Below are 17,675 nucleotides of genomic sequence, written 5' to 3' on the forward strand. Positions count from 1 at the left end.
GAACATTAATTCTATGTCTCGTCAACTGATAGCTTTAAGAATTTATAACCATTTAAACTTGAAGACTCCTTATATTCATTTTCTCATTTCTTACTTTACATACCTAAGATTATATTGGTAGTCTATTTATGAAGGTTATTTTTTAAGAGGAGTGATTAGTTTATTGTTTCTTTTGGTCAGAGAGACAATTATAACATTTCCACCCAGTGATATGAAACAGGATTTCCTTGTGTTGTTTTACTGAAGTCAATTGACACGACAGAATGGAACCAATTGACCTTAATTGGCATCTCATGACGTCAAGACTTCTTTAATTACAATGCTTTGATTTGGATTCGAGGATGAATCCTTCAAAGGAAGGAGAAGATATGAACCATCCAAACATCAAATTATCAATTATATTTTATTTAACAATTGTGATGTAATTTTAATATTTTTCAGTTTTATCCATTTTAATAACATTTAAGTTTTAATTTAGTATTTTTGCAATGCATTGAGATTTTGTTGGGAGACTATATATGTGTAAAAAATGCTTATGCAAAATGAAATATTTATTGATGTGATGTTGTGAAGGATGATTATGTTTAAAATGATTTGATATGTTTGGCAAAGTAGTGTTTATAAAAGGCATTATGCAAAAATGATTTCAAAAACCTTACTTAATCTTTTAGACTTATGTTTTTAAATTTCATCTTCTAGGAATGAGACATTAAGGTCAAGTAAGGAAGAAGTGAAGGGTTTACTAGGCGAAAAGGCTGCCAAGGCTTTTACTTTCTAAGTTCAAGAGTTGTATTATTGTTTTATGTTGTAAAGTGCGATATAAAATGATTAGCTAAAGGTTAATAAAGTTTGTTTTGACTACATTTTGAGTTAATTAGCCTATATCTATCAATAGAAATTATTTGACTAATCACAGCTTTATCTTCATCTTTTTGCAATTTTTGATTTAAGATTGCATGCCAAGAACATTTAGATAAGTTTGATCACCTTGTTTGTGGAGTATTCGAACTTGAAGTGAGAAACTAATTCTTTTTATCACTTGGTTTTCGAAGATAGAGTTTAAATTTTTAAATTCTCCCATTTTCATGTCACCCCAACTTCACACATTTGATATATGAAGATTGTAAATGCTTAAGAAAGCTAAGAGAGCAAATTAGAAGAAATTGAAAACTTGTGAGTAAGAAATAACTCTTTTTCCTCTAAGAATAAAAATAAAAATTAAACATAAGTTTAAGCATAAAGACAAAAGACAATGAAGTAAGAGACAAAAATTCAACCAACCAAATACACAAAAGAGGAGAAAAAAAAGAGAGATTCCCAATCTCAATCCCAATCCCAATCATCAACAAAAATACTCACATTAGTAGAGTAGTTAGAGAGCAGTTGAAGAACAACAAGAAACTCACCATTTCCAATGCCTCAATGCATTTCCCATAAGAAACCTCCACCTTCCACCTTCCTCCAAATCCCAAATTCCCCAATTCCCCAATTCCTTCTCGTCATTAGTAATGAAGGAATCCACCAAGACATGGCGGCCTTTTACCGCCAATTGCTGCTCCGCCGACGACCAGACCGCCTTCGGAAACTTCAGCCGCTGCCGCCCTAACCGCTCCGATTTCTCGAAGAACATCGCTCCACTGCCGTCGTTCAGGCGGCTGTCGTTCTCGGATCTGAGCCGGTCATCATCGATGCGATTGAACGAGGATCTAGCGGCATCATTTGGAGGGGACTTGTTTGATTTTCAGTTGAGCGAACTGCGTGCGGTTACTCAGAATTTCTCGAGTAATTTCTTGTTGGGAGAAGGGGGATTTGGGAGAGTTCATAAAGGGTATGTGGATGAGAATTTTAGGACTGGGCTAAGGGCTCAGGCGGTTGCTGTTAAGCTTCTTGATAATCAAGGGTTGCAGGGCCACCGCGAATGGCTTGTAAGCTTTCAAATTTACCACTCTTCCTTCTTCAGTCTTTCTTTCTTGGCTTATTACCAATTATTTCATTTTTATTTTTATCCTTTAAAATGTTTGTAATTAAGCATAACAAACACTTCACCATGTTTTGCTATCTCTTCTTTGACCCTATTTTTAAAAAACCTACCAATGAAACAGAGAACTCAATTCTCAAAAACAAAAATAAAACAGAAAAAAAGAAAAACAAAATAGTTACAAGGCCTAAATTAATCAATTTTAACATATTTCTATGGTAACTTAGAATAACACTTTCTTAGGCTCATAAACATGTTTTTAAGAACTATGTTTACTTCCCTTGTAGTTTTGAATTTTTGAAAGGTATGTTTTCTTCTACTTTTGTATCATAGGATTCACATTCTTCTTTTTAATTTTTTAGAAATGGTAATATTTAATCAAGCTTATTAATATTTAACAAAAACAAAAACATCAATAAGCTTGATTTTCAATCATTATAAATAAATAAATAAATACAAACTATTTTAAACCATAAGACATTTTAAAATATAGTAAACAATCATCATTTATATGCCATAGATTAAGATAGACTACGGTATGTGTTAATAGTGATATAAATAAATATTGATAGCAGTCTATTGTTATTTATCATAAATAAACTATGATGTTTTATAAATATTTTTATTCATTTTAATACATTTACGAATAGCTCATAAATAAATAGTGGAAGAAGAAGGTTTAGAAATTTAATAGATAGGGTCGGAAGTGAAGTGTTGACACTCGATTTTAGGTAGCTAACCAATAATTTCACCTATTGTAAGATAAATAGTAACAACAATAGTAAAATCAGATAAACATATCAAGTATCGCAAAAAACAATAATGGGGTGGGTAGGTATTATAAATATTTTGATTCTTTAATAATCTATATTAACATGTCACATAAAATAACAAATAAATTAAAAGGAACCCCTATCAAACTTTTTATGAAAAAGGATAATATAAACACTTGATATAAAGTTGAAGGGAAAATTAGTTCCTTCTAAAAGTTCATGGACTAAATAGAAGGTAGTAGTAGTCCACCAAAGAATTTTAACAAAGTTTCTCTATTTTGGTAGGCCGAAGTTGTATTTCTTGGACAGCTGAGGCATCCAAATCTAGTAAAATTGATAGGTTATTGCTGTGAAGAAGAAGAAAGGCTTCTTGTTTATGAGTTCTTGCCCAGGGGGAGCTTGGAGAACCACTTATTCAAAAGTCAGCTTCTTCATTGTATCTACTATAAAAAAAACCTCAAAAATCACTTTCAAATTCTGAGTATTCTCTTTCATTTGTGCTACAGGGCTTTCAGTCTCGTTGCCATGGTCAACGAGGCTCAAGATCGCCATTGGAGCAGCAAAGGGGCTCGACTTCCTTCATGGGGCAGAGAAACCTGTCATTTATAGGGACTTCAAAACTTCCAATGTTCTGTTAGACTCGGTTTGTCTTGTCTATGATGTTCCAAAACATATTGTAATAGCAAAATCTTGGGTTTTCTTTTTTTTAATAAAGTTGTTGAACGTGTGGTGGATCATAGGATTTTACAGCAAAGTTGTCTGACTTTGGATTGGCAAAGATGGGACCTGAGGGATCAGACACTCATGTAACCACCAGAGTAATGGGTACATATGGCTATGCAGCCCCAGAATACATCTCCACAGGCAAATTTTCTATTCTTTTCTTCTCTACTTTTCAATTACAAATTCTCCATACTAAATCTGCACTTAGGGTCATGATATTATAGTATCATTGGATATGTTTGGTAATGACTTTTTAAGTGGTTAAAAAGTATTTTTAGATCTATAGTGATTGTTGCTCAAGCCTAGTGTCCAACATCTAGTCTCATTCATGCATAACACTCATGTGGTTTGTGGTACGATGTTTATCGTAGGGCATTTGACAACGAAAAGCGATGTATACAGTTTTGGAGTGGTACTTTTGGAGCTTCTAACAGGAAGAAGAGCAATGGACAAATCAAGAGCAAAGAATGACCAAAACCTTGTGGATTGGGCAAAGCCATACCTCAGTAGCTCTCGCAGGTTGCATTGCATAATGGACCCGAGGCTTTGTGGGCAGTATTCTGTGAAAGGAGCAAAGGGAATGGCCAGTCTTGCCCTCCAAAGCACCAGCTTGAATCCTAAAGACAGGCCTAGAATGCCGGCCATTGTTGAGGCTCTTGAAAACCTTCTTCAGTTCAAGGACATGGCTGTTACTTCTGGCCACTGGTCTGCTTCTGCCTCACCAAAACATGCCAGAAATGGTGTCTCTGCAAAGGCCAAAACAGAGACAGGACGCAGAAACATCCCAAGATCACTGACTGCCGTGAGTCACAGATGATTTGTGTGTGTCTGTATATATTTAGGCAAACAATTGCAGAGGTTCTACTATGTAAATATACATGTAAATCTCGAATGCTTTGCTGCACTACAATATGTAAATGAAGAGTTCCTCCCCTTTGATGGGATTGGTCTCATCTTAATGAGTACATAAATATTAGAAGTTAGAACATGACTCGACATTGAACTCAAGAAGAAACAAAGTGATGATGAAAATGGATTTAGGTTGTTAGCCTGTTTCTTAAAAGCTTTTGTACAATACTTTAACTGATCAAGGCTACCTAATCACAAAGCTTCAAATTTGTTTCGAAGAACAGATTTACAAAACATCTAACACGAGAAGTTTTTCATGAAATATCAAAGCAAAAATTGGGAGAGGAAACAAAGAAAAATACCTCTTTTTCTTCAAGAAGAAGCCACACCATGTGAGATGCATGGATCCAAATCAAATACTTGCAATACAAATTTCCCAAAAATCTGCCTTAATATAATGTAACTTTGCCTTCTCGCCATCTTCATTGACTTCCTATGCTTCTTCCAAATTTGAAAAGTGTCTGCCACATCAGATCATGTAAGTGCCATGTCACACTTATTTATAGTTTTCAATACTATTATTAATGGCAGGAACTAAACTCTAACATTTAAAAAATCATACCAAATTGCGTTTCATGTGGTACAGCAGCCTTGAACTGGAAGAAGCAAAAGCAATGGAAAATATTCAACCTTTTTCAATGGGAAAGGCCGCGAGAACCGCACTCTGGAATTGAAACTCTAAAAAAAAACTCCTAAAACTCATTTTCACTTTGCTTCAGTGCTTCCCCAACTCCCCCACTTTCCTTAAAACTTTTCTTCCAAAAACAATTTCCATGGAATTCAATTCCAAAAAAACACTCCATCTTCTTCATTTCTCATCTCCCTATCTCCTGTCCATTCCCAACCATGGCTTTCAATTCCAAATTCCCAAAGAAACCCACTGTTTCCCCCTCCCACTGCAATCTCTGCACCACCCTTTTCTTCGTTGTTCTTTTCACCGTTCCCACTCTATTTCTCCTCCATACCTCCACCATCTCCGTCTGCTCTCTCTCTGCCTCCACCACTCGTCTGAACTCATGGTTCGGAGATCTTCGCGATGCTCAATTTTCTTGGAATCGCCTAGCTTTTGATGAAGATAAACCGCCACCTGTTGTTCTGAAAATTGCTGTATTTTCTCGGAAATGGCCAATCGGAACAATCCCGGGGGGGATGGAGCGGCATGCTCACACGCTTCACACGGCTCTGGCTCGCCGTGGCCATCGCGTTCATGTTTTCACCTCACCTGTGTCTAACTATGGCGTCGTTCAGAACCTCTCTTCTGAAACTTCAGCGCCGTACATCCATTTCCATGAAGGCGAACCAGGCCGGTGGCGATACAACAAAGCGTGGGAGCAATACGAAGAAGAAAACCACCGAGAACCGTTCGACGTTGTTCACTCAGAGAGCGTCGCACTTCCTCACTGGTTAGCCAAACAGCTCTCGAATCTCGCAGTTTCTTGGCATGGGATTGCCTTAGAGAGCTTGCAATCGGACATATTCCAGGACCTAGCTCGCCGGCCGAACGAGCCGATGTCGCCAGCCTTCAACAAGAACATTCAAGGCGACGTCCCGAAGGTACTGAATGAGATCCGATTCTTCAAAGATTACGTTCACCACGTCGCCATTAGCGATAGTTGCGGAGAGATGCTCCGAGATATGTACCAAATTCCAAGCAGAAGAGTCCATGTGATCGTCAACGGCGTCGATGAAGACGATTTCCGAGAGGATTTCAAATTAGGGAAAGAATTTAAGGCCAGAATCGGTATACCTAGAAACGCAAGTCTAGTCCTCGGAGTCGCCGGAAGATTAGTGAAAGACAAAGGCCATCCGCTACTTCACGAAGCTTTCTCCATCATCACAGAGCAACATCCAAACGTCTACCTGGTGGTCGCCGGAGCAGGACCATGGGAACAACGGTACAGAGATCTAGGTCCTCAGGTTCTGGTATTAGGATCGATGAGTCCGTCGGAACTCAGAGCTTTCTACAATGCGATCGACATCTTCGTGAATCCCACGCTTCGGCCACAAGGCCTGGATCTAACTCTGATGGAGGCTATGGCGAGCGGAAAGCCGGTAATGGCGTCGAGGTTTCCGAGCATAAAGGGTACTATTGTTGTGGATGATGAGTACGGGTTCATGTTCGCTCCAAACGTGGAGTCGTTAGTAGAGACGCTGGAAGCGGTGGCTAAGGAAGGTTCAGATCGACTGAGACAGCGGGGGAAGGCTTGCCGGCGATATGCGACGTCCATGTTCACTGCCCGGAAAATGGCTCTGGCATATGAGAGGTTATTTCTTTGTATTAAAGATGAAGCATTTTGTAATTATCCGTAGTTCTAATTTTATTTTTTTTTCCTCCAAATTTCTATGTTGTGATCAAACACTCCATTTCATAATTTAGAGAGCTTTAAGTCCATTGATTTCACCTACTGAAACTAATGATTGCAAAGTATATATTGTTCATTAATAATAAATTTTCGAATAAGCTATCAATATGTATTTTGTTGCCTCATATTCTTTTGCATATCTATCTTGTTTACATCATAAATATAAATATCTTTTGTTTGAAAGTATTGATTTTATTAACATAAACACAAATAAAAATATAAATTCCACACATAGTAGGCTATTTGTTAGAAATGTATGATTACATTTTTATCATGTAACTTTTACAATTGAACCATCTTGAGTGTGTATCTAACTCATTCTAAATTACTTATTTTCCTTCGGTATAACTTAACTAACGAGTATTGGTACGTGATTTCCGATACCACATATTGTAATTTAAAGAAAGCAAAACAAAAATGAGGAATGAAATGAATGTGTGATACACAAATCAATACAATCGATTTGTACTACTAGAAATCCTACTGCTTTCAAAGCGATCATAAGCATGTCTTGTTCTCAAGAACAACAACACACTTGAAACCAATCCCACCACAGAAATGCATCCACAAAATACAAATGTTAAGAAATAGCACCTTCTTCCCATGCATACAATCGCCTCCCCGTTGTCCGAGCTTTTTCCCTGTGAATCGTACACCACCGCCGCAAGCATGCCGTATAGCAGAGATCCGATAGGGATGTTTGTGATCAGAATGTTGTGGTTAACGCCTAAGCTATTTGGTCCAAACAGCTCCGCGGTAATGGAAACTGCTGCTGCGAATATGAATCCGGAGCTTAAGCCGATCAGCGCCGTGCCTATGTAAACTGCCATTGCGGTGGATGATGCCGATAGCAGGAAGAATGCTATAGGAGTTGGAATTAGAGCAATCGAAAGCCATCCTGTTCTTGCAAAATACAATTTCCTGCGGAGAAAATTGAAATTGGAGGTGTGAGAAAATCAAATTAGCAGAGGAAATATGTAGGAGAATTAATTTGAGTTGAATCTAGATTGTTGCTTACGCTCGAATGTAGTCTGGTACGGCGGAGAGCAATCGGCCGAAGAAAGAGAATGAGGAGTAGAGTGTTACAATCGCTTTGGTTCTTGAACTTAAACCTAGGGATTGCGCAATCTGACCTATGTTGTTGCTGTAAACGAGTCCGATTGTGCCTCCACAAATGTAAGCAATGAAATACAGCCAAAAATCCAGGCGTTTCACCAATCGACTCGACGAATGTTCTTCCCCAAGCATCGCTAATTGATCTATCTCAATCAATTTCCTCAAGCAGCCTTTCGATGGTTCAGTCTCACCGTCAATTAACGAAGCAGATTCAGACAACAACGGAGATTCGCCATTGCCGAAGCTTCCATTGGATTCAAGACTAAGCAACAACTCTTTGTGAAACTCGAGATCTTCGTCGTGGACGAGAATGAAGTTAGATCCATCGAGACGGAAGCTGGAATTAACGGTTCGATGGAACCAATCATTAGCATAGACAATACCAGGAATACAGAGAGGCAAGATAAGAAGAACAATGGCTCCGATGAAGAGTAGGCGTGCGATCATGGGATCAGCGGAAGTGACAGAGCCGAAGAGGAGAAGGTAGATTCCGACGATGATGGCAAGGAAGTTCAAGATGAGGAAAATGAGGGAGTCTCGGTGGACGGCGTCGGAGGGGAGGGAAAGAGAATGAAGAGGGGGTTGGTGGAGGACGGGGAGGAAGACGACGATGGAGATGAGAAGGGGAATGAGAGCGTTGAGGAGAAGGTAAATGGGAGGTGAAGAGGGATTAATGGCGTTGCCGGCGAGAGTGTAGAAAGCGGCACTGACGCCATTGAAGCTAACAGTGAGAGATAATGCTAATGGGCGATTTGCTGAGAAGTTTCGAATGCAAAGAACGAAACAAACTGTGTTGAACCAACAAATGCTGCAACCGGCAAGCAAGCACAAGAAGAACACCTGACAACAATTAAATTTCTTATGTATAATATATGATCAAGATTTCCAAAATTAATTAAGTCTTGAAATGTGTGACTATTTCAAATTCTTTAATATAACATATCCGAACAACCAACCTACTTCCATATTCATTTTCAATTTTCCTTGGTAGTTCTAAAAACAAGTTTCTTATTTAAAAAACAAGAAATTAGTTAGACGAGCAAAGGAAATTAAAATCAATAATCTTACTAATTTAGAGAAACATACAAAAGTTTGCGTTGGTTGGGTTATGGACTCGAATGCTAGGCATACTGCCACGTGGCTTTAATTTAATTTAATTGGTGAGGATGTGACCCGGTTAGTTAATGGTTATGGTTAGTTCCTTCTCTTAGCTTCTATTGCTCTTTTTTAAAAAAACAAAACAAATGCCCTTTCCAAACAAAAATAAATAAATAAATTGTTAGGTACAAAATGAATTCTTTTTTATTTATGTATACAGCTCACAAATTGCATCAAGGTGGGGTCCTCATATTCACTGCCTTTCCCAATCAATTCAAACCAAATTCCAAAACTTACATCATTATTTCACACTTTATATATTTTAATTGTCAACCTCTTTTTAAGAAAAGAAGAACTAAAGTTTCTATTTATTAGAAAAATATCCTTAAACTCACCATCTTAGAAAATATATTAGAAAGAAAAGAAGTTGAGGATTTGACGAATTGGAAGAAAGAAAGACAAGAAGAGAGATTACCAAGAAATAGGAAAGACAAGAAGAGAGATTACCAAGAAATAGGGCAAGGAGATGAAATCAACGATTAGGAGCCATTGGAAGCCGTAGCCGATGAATCCTAAAAAAGCGGCGATGAACATAGCCATCGGCAACGGGAGATGAAGCAGAGCTAATCCAGAGGACCAGCCGAAGACTTTGCCGAGATCGGAGGCTGTGGCTAGATAATTAAGTTGAACTTGAGAAATGCCTAATACCGATTTTAGTTTGGAAGAGTAGGCCGAGAAATCAAAGTTGGTGCCAGTGAATGCTTGAATCCATATCGTCGCCACAAGAACCAGCCACTTACGCGACTGACCGGCCATGAAAATTTGGCTTAATTGACAGAGAAGAAGAAGAGATGAAGAAGAAGAAGGAAGAAGAGGAAGAAGGAAGAAGAGGAAAGAAGAAATGAAGAATGAAGAAATGAAGAAAAAATAGATGAAGAAGAAGAAAGAAGAAAGAAGAGATGAAGAAAGGAAGAAAGAAGAGAAGAAGAAGAAACGAAAAAAGAAACAACAAAGAAGAATAAGAAAGAAACAAAAACAAAAAAAAACAAAAAAAAAAAGAAAAAAACAATAAAAAAAACAATAAAAGAAAGAAAAAAAGAAAGAAAAAAAGAAAAAAAACAATAAAAGAAAGAAAAAAAGAAAAAAAAGAACGAATAAGCTCAATTGCTTATGACGAAGCAGAACCGAGATGTCTGATCACTCCTAGTAGAGAGGTGGATCTGACGGCAAAAGTCTGATCGTCCCCTAAAAGGCAAAAGTCTGATCGTCCCCTAAAAGAAATTGGATCGCTGACGGCAAAAATGTCTGATTGTTCCCTAGAAGAAGTTGAATTACTGACAGTAAAAATGTCTGAACGCTCTTAATAGGGAGGTGGATTGGCAAAAATGTCTGATTGTCCTCTAGAAGATGTTGGATTGCTGACAACAAAAACGTCTAATCGGTCCTACTAGGGAGGTGGATCTGACGGCAAATGCTCGATCGTTTCCTAGTAGAAGTTGGATCATTGACGACAGAGTCATCCTTGCAAATGATTGCAAAAAAAAAAAAGGAAGAAAAAAGGTGAAGAAGTTCTTACCTCTAGCTTCTAAAAAAAAAGAAAAAAAAAAAAAGGAAATAGACAAAGGGGGAGAAGTTTTTCCTACCTTTCTTTTGTTGGATGAGGAATAAGTGATAGTGTGAATCTATTTGTAAGGCCAACAAATCCAATACGAATGATATTTAATCATTTTCTATAACAAATGTAATTCTTATAAGAATTAGGATTGATATTTATATTTCATAATAAAAAAAAAGATAATCCAATTATTTTATCTTATTTTACATTATTTTAATTTTAGGATAAATCTCAAATTTAATTTTTTTAGATAATTAAAATATTTCAAAATTTCAAAGTTTTCCAAAAGAAAAATTTTATTCTCAATTTTAAAATTAAAATTTAGGTTCAAAATCAAAGTCAAAGTCAAATTAACGTTTAATATATGTCCTTTTTATCTCAAATTTAAATCAGTGTCATAAATCCAACATTCTCTCAAGATTGAGGACCTCGTTTTATCTCAAATTAAAATTGTTATTTCAAATTCTTGTGCATCCTCAAGACAAATTAAGGAGCAGTAGAAACCTGAGAAATACCTAATATCGATTTCAGTTTAGAAGAGTAGGCCGAGAAATCGAACTTGGTGTCGGTGAATGCATCAATCCATATCGTCACCACAAGAACCGGCCACTTACGTGACTAGCCGACCATGAAAATTCGACTTGATTGACAAAGATAGTAATTCGCAACTGATCTCAGCGATGGTGGAGGTGACAGAATCCTCTTTTTTTTTTTTTCGGCTTCACCTCCCAACATTTGGGTTAGGAAATATTTGGGCTTATAATCAATGTGGCCTCATTTATTTATATTATATCCATTAGTTTTCAACTACTCGCATAATGGTCCTTCATTCGCTTTTTTAAGTTTTTATAATTTCTATAAAGTATTCTTAAACTTTTTTTTTAGGTGTCATTTTCAAATTTAACAAAAATCAATCAAAATATTTATAGAGCACGGAGTACGCACACATTTATTGTTTGTAAAAATGATAAAACAAAATCCAACTCACATATACAAAAGATAAAATGTCACGAATGCCCTCATAAGTTACTGATAAGCCTAATATCTCTTAATGCAAACTATACTTCTAATTATATTTTATAATGTTTGGTGGTTTCTATTAAGTAATAGGAAGGGTTAACTTTGGTTTTGTGTAAGATTTAGACTTTGAAAAGGTTGACAACGAAAATGTATAATAAAAGTAAAAGTAATTGTCATTGTCCACATTAAATAATACTAAATAAATCTAAAATCTTTTTATTTAAAATATAAAACGATTCATCTTCATCTTTAATCACATTGGCACCACAAAGAGATAGGTCAAAATTCCATAATTTCTAGTGTTTTTTCCTCATAATTATTTTTACATTTTGTTCATGGGAAATGAAAACTATATCTTCTATTACAATATATAGCAAAATATCTTTATTTTATAAAAAAATTACTTGAAACTCCATTATTTACAAATTGTATACGTTTATAGATTCAAACAATTTGTCCCTTCACAGTTTCATATTTAATTTTAAGAAAGGGAAGGGAAAGACAAACGAATTAAAAATAAATATTTAAAAATAATTAACATAGAAAGAGAGAAATGGTCGTGAATACAAAAAAAAAAAAAAAAAAAAAAAACTTGAAAGTATTCTGTAACAAAAAAAAAACTTAAATGCAATATACCAAGTTTGATAGATATTTTAGAAATTATTAGAAATAGAAAAATTGATAAAATATTTAGTTAATTATAGTTTTTTTTAATAAATTTTTCTATATTTATAAATAGTTTCAAACTTTTTATTATATTAGAGAATTACTGCACGAAAATGCATTCTATATAAAGTTAAATGCAATTAAAATTTTCTTTGACATCACCTAAATTCAAGCATTATTTGATAATAGGTAATGTTATTGATGCTCAATAAAGTTTAATTTTTGAAACTATCATTGTAGAGTTAATTTATATCAAACTAATCTTATTTGGAGAAATTAACCAGATTAAAAATCAATTATTTAAAAGAATACGAAAAATTTGAAGGAAAAAAAATATTTAATCTAAAATTAAATAACAAGTGAGCCACTTCAACTTTATATTAAAAGTTTATACTTACTTGAAAACAAAGAATCTATATTAGCTCAAAAGATTAATGGATTGATATTATAATATTGGTCTAATTATGCTGTTTTGGAACTTTTCACATAAATCACATACAACCCACATGGGCTCATGTGTTAATCAGATACAACCCACATGGGCTCATGTGTTTGATATATCATGAAACCATTCAAAAATAAATTTCACAAAAACATATATTAAAACTTTTTTTGTTTATATTTTAGAATATGTTACATTTTAGTTTATAAACTTTCAATAAATTTTAAATCTAATTTTTACTGTATGATGTTAATTTACATATGAAAATTATTTGATTACAACTTCACTAAATTTAAGATTTATTAAAGGATAAGAACTAAAATAAAATATTAGAAAGCATAAGGATTGAAAAAGAGGCTGCAAAAATTCTTAAGAATAATAAGAAGTAGATATTTGATTTTTCTTGAAATATAAATAAGAGAGTTTGTTTTTGTTGTATGTTAGAAGCTAAATTGTTTTTTTCTTGATAAAGTTAAGGCCTCAATTTTCGTTTTTTTTTATTAAGAATCAAACTATAATTTGAATGGGAAAAGACAATAGTCACAAAAATTGACCAAAATTTTTCTTTTAAAAATGCAGTTGATAAAGTAATAATAAATAAATATGAACAGAAAAAAAAAGATCAAAAGAAGTTTTTATAATTCCCAAAAACTTGTTTTCTCGAAGAAAGGAATAAAAAAATGCTTGTATTTCATGCGTCATTCTTGAATTAAATAATAATAATAAATTAAAATAAATTCATATTGTTTATGGCCAATCAACCAACGGAATTCTGATTGTTTTATGAGAAACAAACAAAAAAGAAAGAAAAGGAGTTGAGGATTTAACGAATTGGGAGAAAGAAAGACAAGAAGAAAGATTACCAGGAAATAGGGTAAGGAGATGAAATCAGCGATTAGGAGCCATTGGAAGCCATAGCCGATGAATCCTAAAAAAGCAGCAATGAACATAACCACCGGCAACGGAAGATGAAGCAAAGCTAATCCAGAGGACCAACCAAAAACTTTGCCGAGATCGGAGGCGGTGGCTAGATAATTAAGCTGAACTTGAGAAATGCCTAATACTAATTTCAGTTTGGAAGAGTAGGCCGAAAAATCGAAGTTGGTGCCAGTGAATGCCTGAATCCATATCGTCGCCACAAGAACCAGCCACTTACGCGATTGGCCAACCATGAAAATTCGGTTTGATCGACAGAGATAGTAATTCGCAACCAATCTCGACGGTGGTGGAGGTGACAAAATCCTCTTTTTTTTCGACTTCACCTTTCGACGTTTGGGTTAGGAAATATTTGAGCTTATAATCGACGTGTATCACGATGCGACCTCATTTATTTATATTATATATCCATTAGTTTTCAACTATTCACATAATGGCCATTCATTTCCTTTTTGTAAGATTCATATCTTAATTTTAATTCGCGATGATGTGACGGGGTTAGTTAATGGTATTGGTTAGTTCCTTCTCTGATTCTCTTAGCTTTTATTACTATTTTTAAAAAAAACAAAACAAATGCCCTTTTCAAACAAAAATAAATAAATAAAAGTCTTAGGTACAAAATGAATTATCTTTTATTTATGTATACAGTTCACAAATTGCATCAAGGTGGGGTCATCATATTCACTCTCTTTCCCAATCAATTCATACCAAATTCCAAAACTTACATCATTATTTCACACTTTATATTTTTTCATTTCTCAACCATTTTTGAAAATATCTTAAACTTTTAAATACTTAATTTGTTATTAAACTTTAGAGAGACAAACAAAAAAAAAGAAAAATTGTTCTTACCACTCATTTAACTCTGCATCAAAATTAATAGAAATTTATTTAAAGCATATCGACCATAGTTAGAGAATTATTGAAAATCTATAAATTTAATTTTTAAAAGTTTATGGTTCATTTAGATGCATAAATATAAAAATTCTTTTTAGTATAATTGAAGATTAGAGGATTTAAACCACTAACCATTTGATCAATAACATACTAATATTTGGTTGATCCACTTCACTAAACCATAAACATCAAAGTTCAATTAACAAACTTGTAATCTATTAGAAAAATGATATTATTACTATTTCGATGGTTCTCCACGTCAATAATAAAAGAACTAAACACCTTGAAAAATCTACTAGAATTTAATAATAGAAAATTTTGAAGAAGGAAGATTTTCAACTCTATTGTCCCTCTAATTTAAATGCAAGATGTCTTTTAAATTAGGTCATAATTTTTGTTTTCTCTTCAAGATTTGAAGCCATTCAGGTTGATTTCACAAGGTGTTTTGTATTAATTGTTATATTTTATAATGTTTGGTGGGTTCTTTTCAGTAATAGTAAGGGTTAATTTTGGTTATGTTTAGTTATTTTTGTGTAAGATTTAGACTTTGAAAAGGTTGACAACGAAAATATATAATAAAAGTATAAGGTTATTGTCATTGTCATTGTCCACATTAAATAATATTAAATAAATCTAAAATCTTTTTATTTAAAAAAAATAAAACGATTCATCTTCATCTTTAATCACATTGGCACCACAAAGAGATAGGCCAAAATTCCATAATTTCTAGTGTTTTTCCCTCATAATTATTTTTACATTTTGTTCCTGGGAAATGAAAACTATATCTATCACAATATATAGCAAAATATCTTTATTTAAAGAAATGTTATTGAAAATTCCATTATTTACAAATTGTGGACGTATATAGATTCAAACAATTTGTCCCTTCCACACTTTCATATTCAATTTTAAGAAAGGAAAGGAAAATACAAACGAACTAAAAATAAATATTTAAAAATAATTAACGTAGGAACAGAGAAATGGTCGTGAATACAAACAAAAATTGAAAGTATTTTAAAACTTAGATGTAGTATACATAATTTGATACAATTTATAGAAATCGTAAAAAATAGAAAAATTGATAAAATATTTAGTTAATTATCGATTTTTTAACGAGTTTTTCTATATTTATAAATAGTTTTAAACTTTTATTATATTGGAAAATCACTGCACGAAAATACATTCTATTTTAAGTTAAATGCAATTAAAATTTTCTTTGACATCACCTAAATTCAAGCATTATTTGAAAACAGAAAATGTTGATTGAGGCTCAATAAAGTTTAATTTTCGAAACTATCACTATAGAGTTAATTTATATCAAAATAATCTTGTTTGGAGAAATTAACAAGATTAGAAATTAATTATTTAAAAGAACACGGAAATTTTCAAGAAAAAAAGAATATTTAATCTAAAATTAAATAAGAAGTGACCCACTTGAATTTTATATTAAAAGTTTGTACTTATTTGATAACAAAGAATATATATTAGCTCAAAAGATTAATTGATAGTTATCATAATATTGGTTTAATTATGCTGTTTTGGAACTTTTGACATAAATCACATAGAACCCACATGGGCTCATGTGTTTGATGTAGCCAAACGAATATCCATATCATAAAACCATTCAAAAAACAAAAAAATCACAAAAACAGATTATTTCTTTTTGCTATATTTTAGAATATGTTTCATTTTATTTTATAAAAACTTTTAATAAATTTTAAATTGAGTCTCCACTACTAATTTAAAAATAAAATTTTCCTTACTATCTTCGCTCTAAATTTTAAAAATATATTTATATATTATATTAATTTTCATAAAAATTATTAAAATTATCCTCTACTAAATTTAAGATTAAGTAAATATATAAGAACTAAATTTAAGATTTACGCAAAATATAAAAATTAAAATAAAATATTAGAAAACATAGGATTGAAATTGAATAAATTTTAAAAGTATGCAACTTAATATTATTTTAACCAAATAATAATAGTTTATATTTTATTCTAAATTAGATTAAAAAGAGGCTACAAAAATTCTTAAGAATAATAAGTAGATATTTGATTTTTCTTGAAATATAAATAAGGAGTTTGTTTTTGTTGTATATTAGAAGCAAAATTGTTTTTTCTTGATAAAATTAAGGCCTCAATTTTGGTTTTTTATTAAGATTCAAACTCTAATTTGAATGGGAAAAAACAATATAAAAATGTTTTGAACACTATATAAAAATTTCTACTCATAAGAATTTGACTTTTTTTTTTCTAAAAAAAAGGCAGTTGATAAAGTAATAAATAAATTTGAACAGGATAAAAAAAAAAATCAAAGAAGTTGTAGAATTTGCTAAGAACGAGAAAGTTTTTATAATCCCCAAAAACTTATTTTTTCGAAGAAATCGTTCTATCGCCAATCAATGAAAGGAATTTCGATTGTTTTATGATAAACAAAGAGAATATAGAAAGAAAAGCAATTGAAGATTTAACGAATCGAAAGAAAGAAAGACAAGAAGGGAGATTACCAGGAAATAGGGTAAGGAGATGAAACCAGTGATTAGAAGCCATTGGAATTCGTAGCCGATGAATCCTAAAAAAGCAGCGATGAAAAGAACCATCGACAACGGGAGATGAAGCAAAGCTAATCCAGAGGACCAGCCAAAGACTTTGCCGAGATCGGAGGCGGTGGCGAGATAATTAAGATGAACCTGAGAAATGCCTAATACCGATTTCAGTTTGGAAGAGTAGGCTGAGAAATTGAAGTTGGTGCCGGTGAATGTCTGAATTCATATCGTCATCACAAGAACCAGCCACTTACGCGACTGGCTGACCATGAAAATTCGGCTTGATTGACAAAGATATGTAATTCGCAACCGATCTTGGCGGTGGCGGAGGTGACGAAATCCTCTTTATTTTTCCGGCTTCACCTCCTAATGTTTGGGTTAGGAAGTATGTGGGCTTATAATCGACGTGTATCACGATGCGGCCTCGTTTATTTATATTATATATCCATTAGTTTTCAACTACTTGCATAATGGTCATTCATTTCCTTTTCATTCATGACTTTTATAAAATATTCTTAAACTTTCTCTTTTAGGTGTCGTTTTCAAATTTAACAAAAAAAATAAATCAAAATATTTATAGAGTCCGGA

The 17,675-nt window shown here is 33.2% G+C and overlaps 3 protein-coding genes and 1 long non-coding RNA gene across 6 annotated transcripts; 2 read left to right on the forward strand and 2 right to left on the reverse strand.

Moving 5' to 3' along the window:
* Positions 1-1,259: 1,259 nt before the first annotated feature.
* Positions 1,260-4,537, forward strand: LOC101211537 (probable serine/threonine-protein kinase PBL15). Its single transcript, XM_004148954.3, has 5 exons — positions 1,260-1,925; positions 3,037-3,172; positions 3,258-3,394; positions 3,492-3,615; positions 3,846-4,537. The coding sequence occupies exons 1-5, from the start codon at positions 1,509-1,511 to the stop codon at positions 4,289-4,291; spliced, it is 1,260 nt and encodes a 419-aa protein (XP_004149002.1). The 5' UTR covers positions 1,260-1,508; the 3' UTR covers positions 4,292-4,537.
* On the reverse strand, positions 3,650-14,053 carry LOC101211287 (protein NUCLEAR FUSION DEFECTIVE 4). 3 transcript variants are annotated; one of them, XR_004216317.1, is made up of 5 exons: positions 13,567-14,053; positions 7,765-8,702; positions 7,341-7,667; positions 4,686-4,844; positions 3,650-4,220 (listed from the first exon to the last, which is right to left on the reverse strand). XR_004216317.1 is itself a non-coding variant. In XM_011654927.2 (3 exons), exons 1-3 carry the CDS (start codon positions 13,873-13,875, stop codon positions 7,196-7,198), a joined length of 1,719 nt encoding a protein of 572 aa, XP_011653229.1. In that variant the 5' UTR covers positions 13,876-14,050; the 3' UTR covers positions 7,110-7,195. The 3 variants fall into 3 exon arrangements, 2 of the variants coding, with proteins under 2 accessions (XP_011653229.1, XP_004149001.1); XM_011654927.2 differs by lacking the exons at positions 3,650-4,220; positions 4,686-4,844 and having other exon boundaries at positions 7,110-7,667; positions 13,567-14,050; XM_004148953.3 differs by lacking the exons at positions 3,650-4,220; positions 4,686-4,844; positions 13,567-14,053 and adding an exon at positions 9,468-9,902 and having other exon boundaries at positions 7,110-7,667.
* LOC101205764 (phosphatidyl-myo-inositol mannosyltransferase) lies at positions 4,960-6,794 on the forward strand. Its single transcript, XM_004148931.3, has one exon. It carries the CDS (start codon positions 5,230-5,232, stop codon positions 6,691-6,693), a length of 1,464 nt encoding a protein of 487 aa, XP_004148979.1. The 5' UTR covers positions 4,960-5,229; the 3' UTR covers positions 6,694-6,794.
* LOC116403535 lies at positions 10,014-12,154 on the reverse strand. The gene is made up of 3 exons (XR_004216318.1): positions 11,091-12,154; positions 10,604-10,690; positions 10,014-10,481 (listed from the first exon to the last, which is right to left on the reverse strand). It is a non-coding gene; the product is annotated as an uncharacterized LOC116403535 (long non-coding RNA).
* Positions 14,054-17,675: the final 3,622 nt, after the last annotated feature.

This window comes from Cucumis sativus, chromosome 4 (assembly GCF_000004075.3).
Source record: "Cucumis sativus cultivar 9930 chromosome 4, Cucumber_9930_V3, whole genome shotgun sequence".
Taxonomy (NCBI): Eukaryota; Viridiplantae; Streptophyta; class Magnoliopsida; order Cucurbitales; family Cucurbitaceae; genus Cucumis; species Cucumis sativus.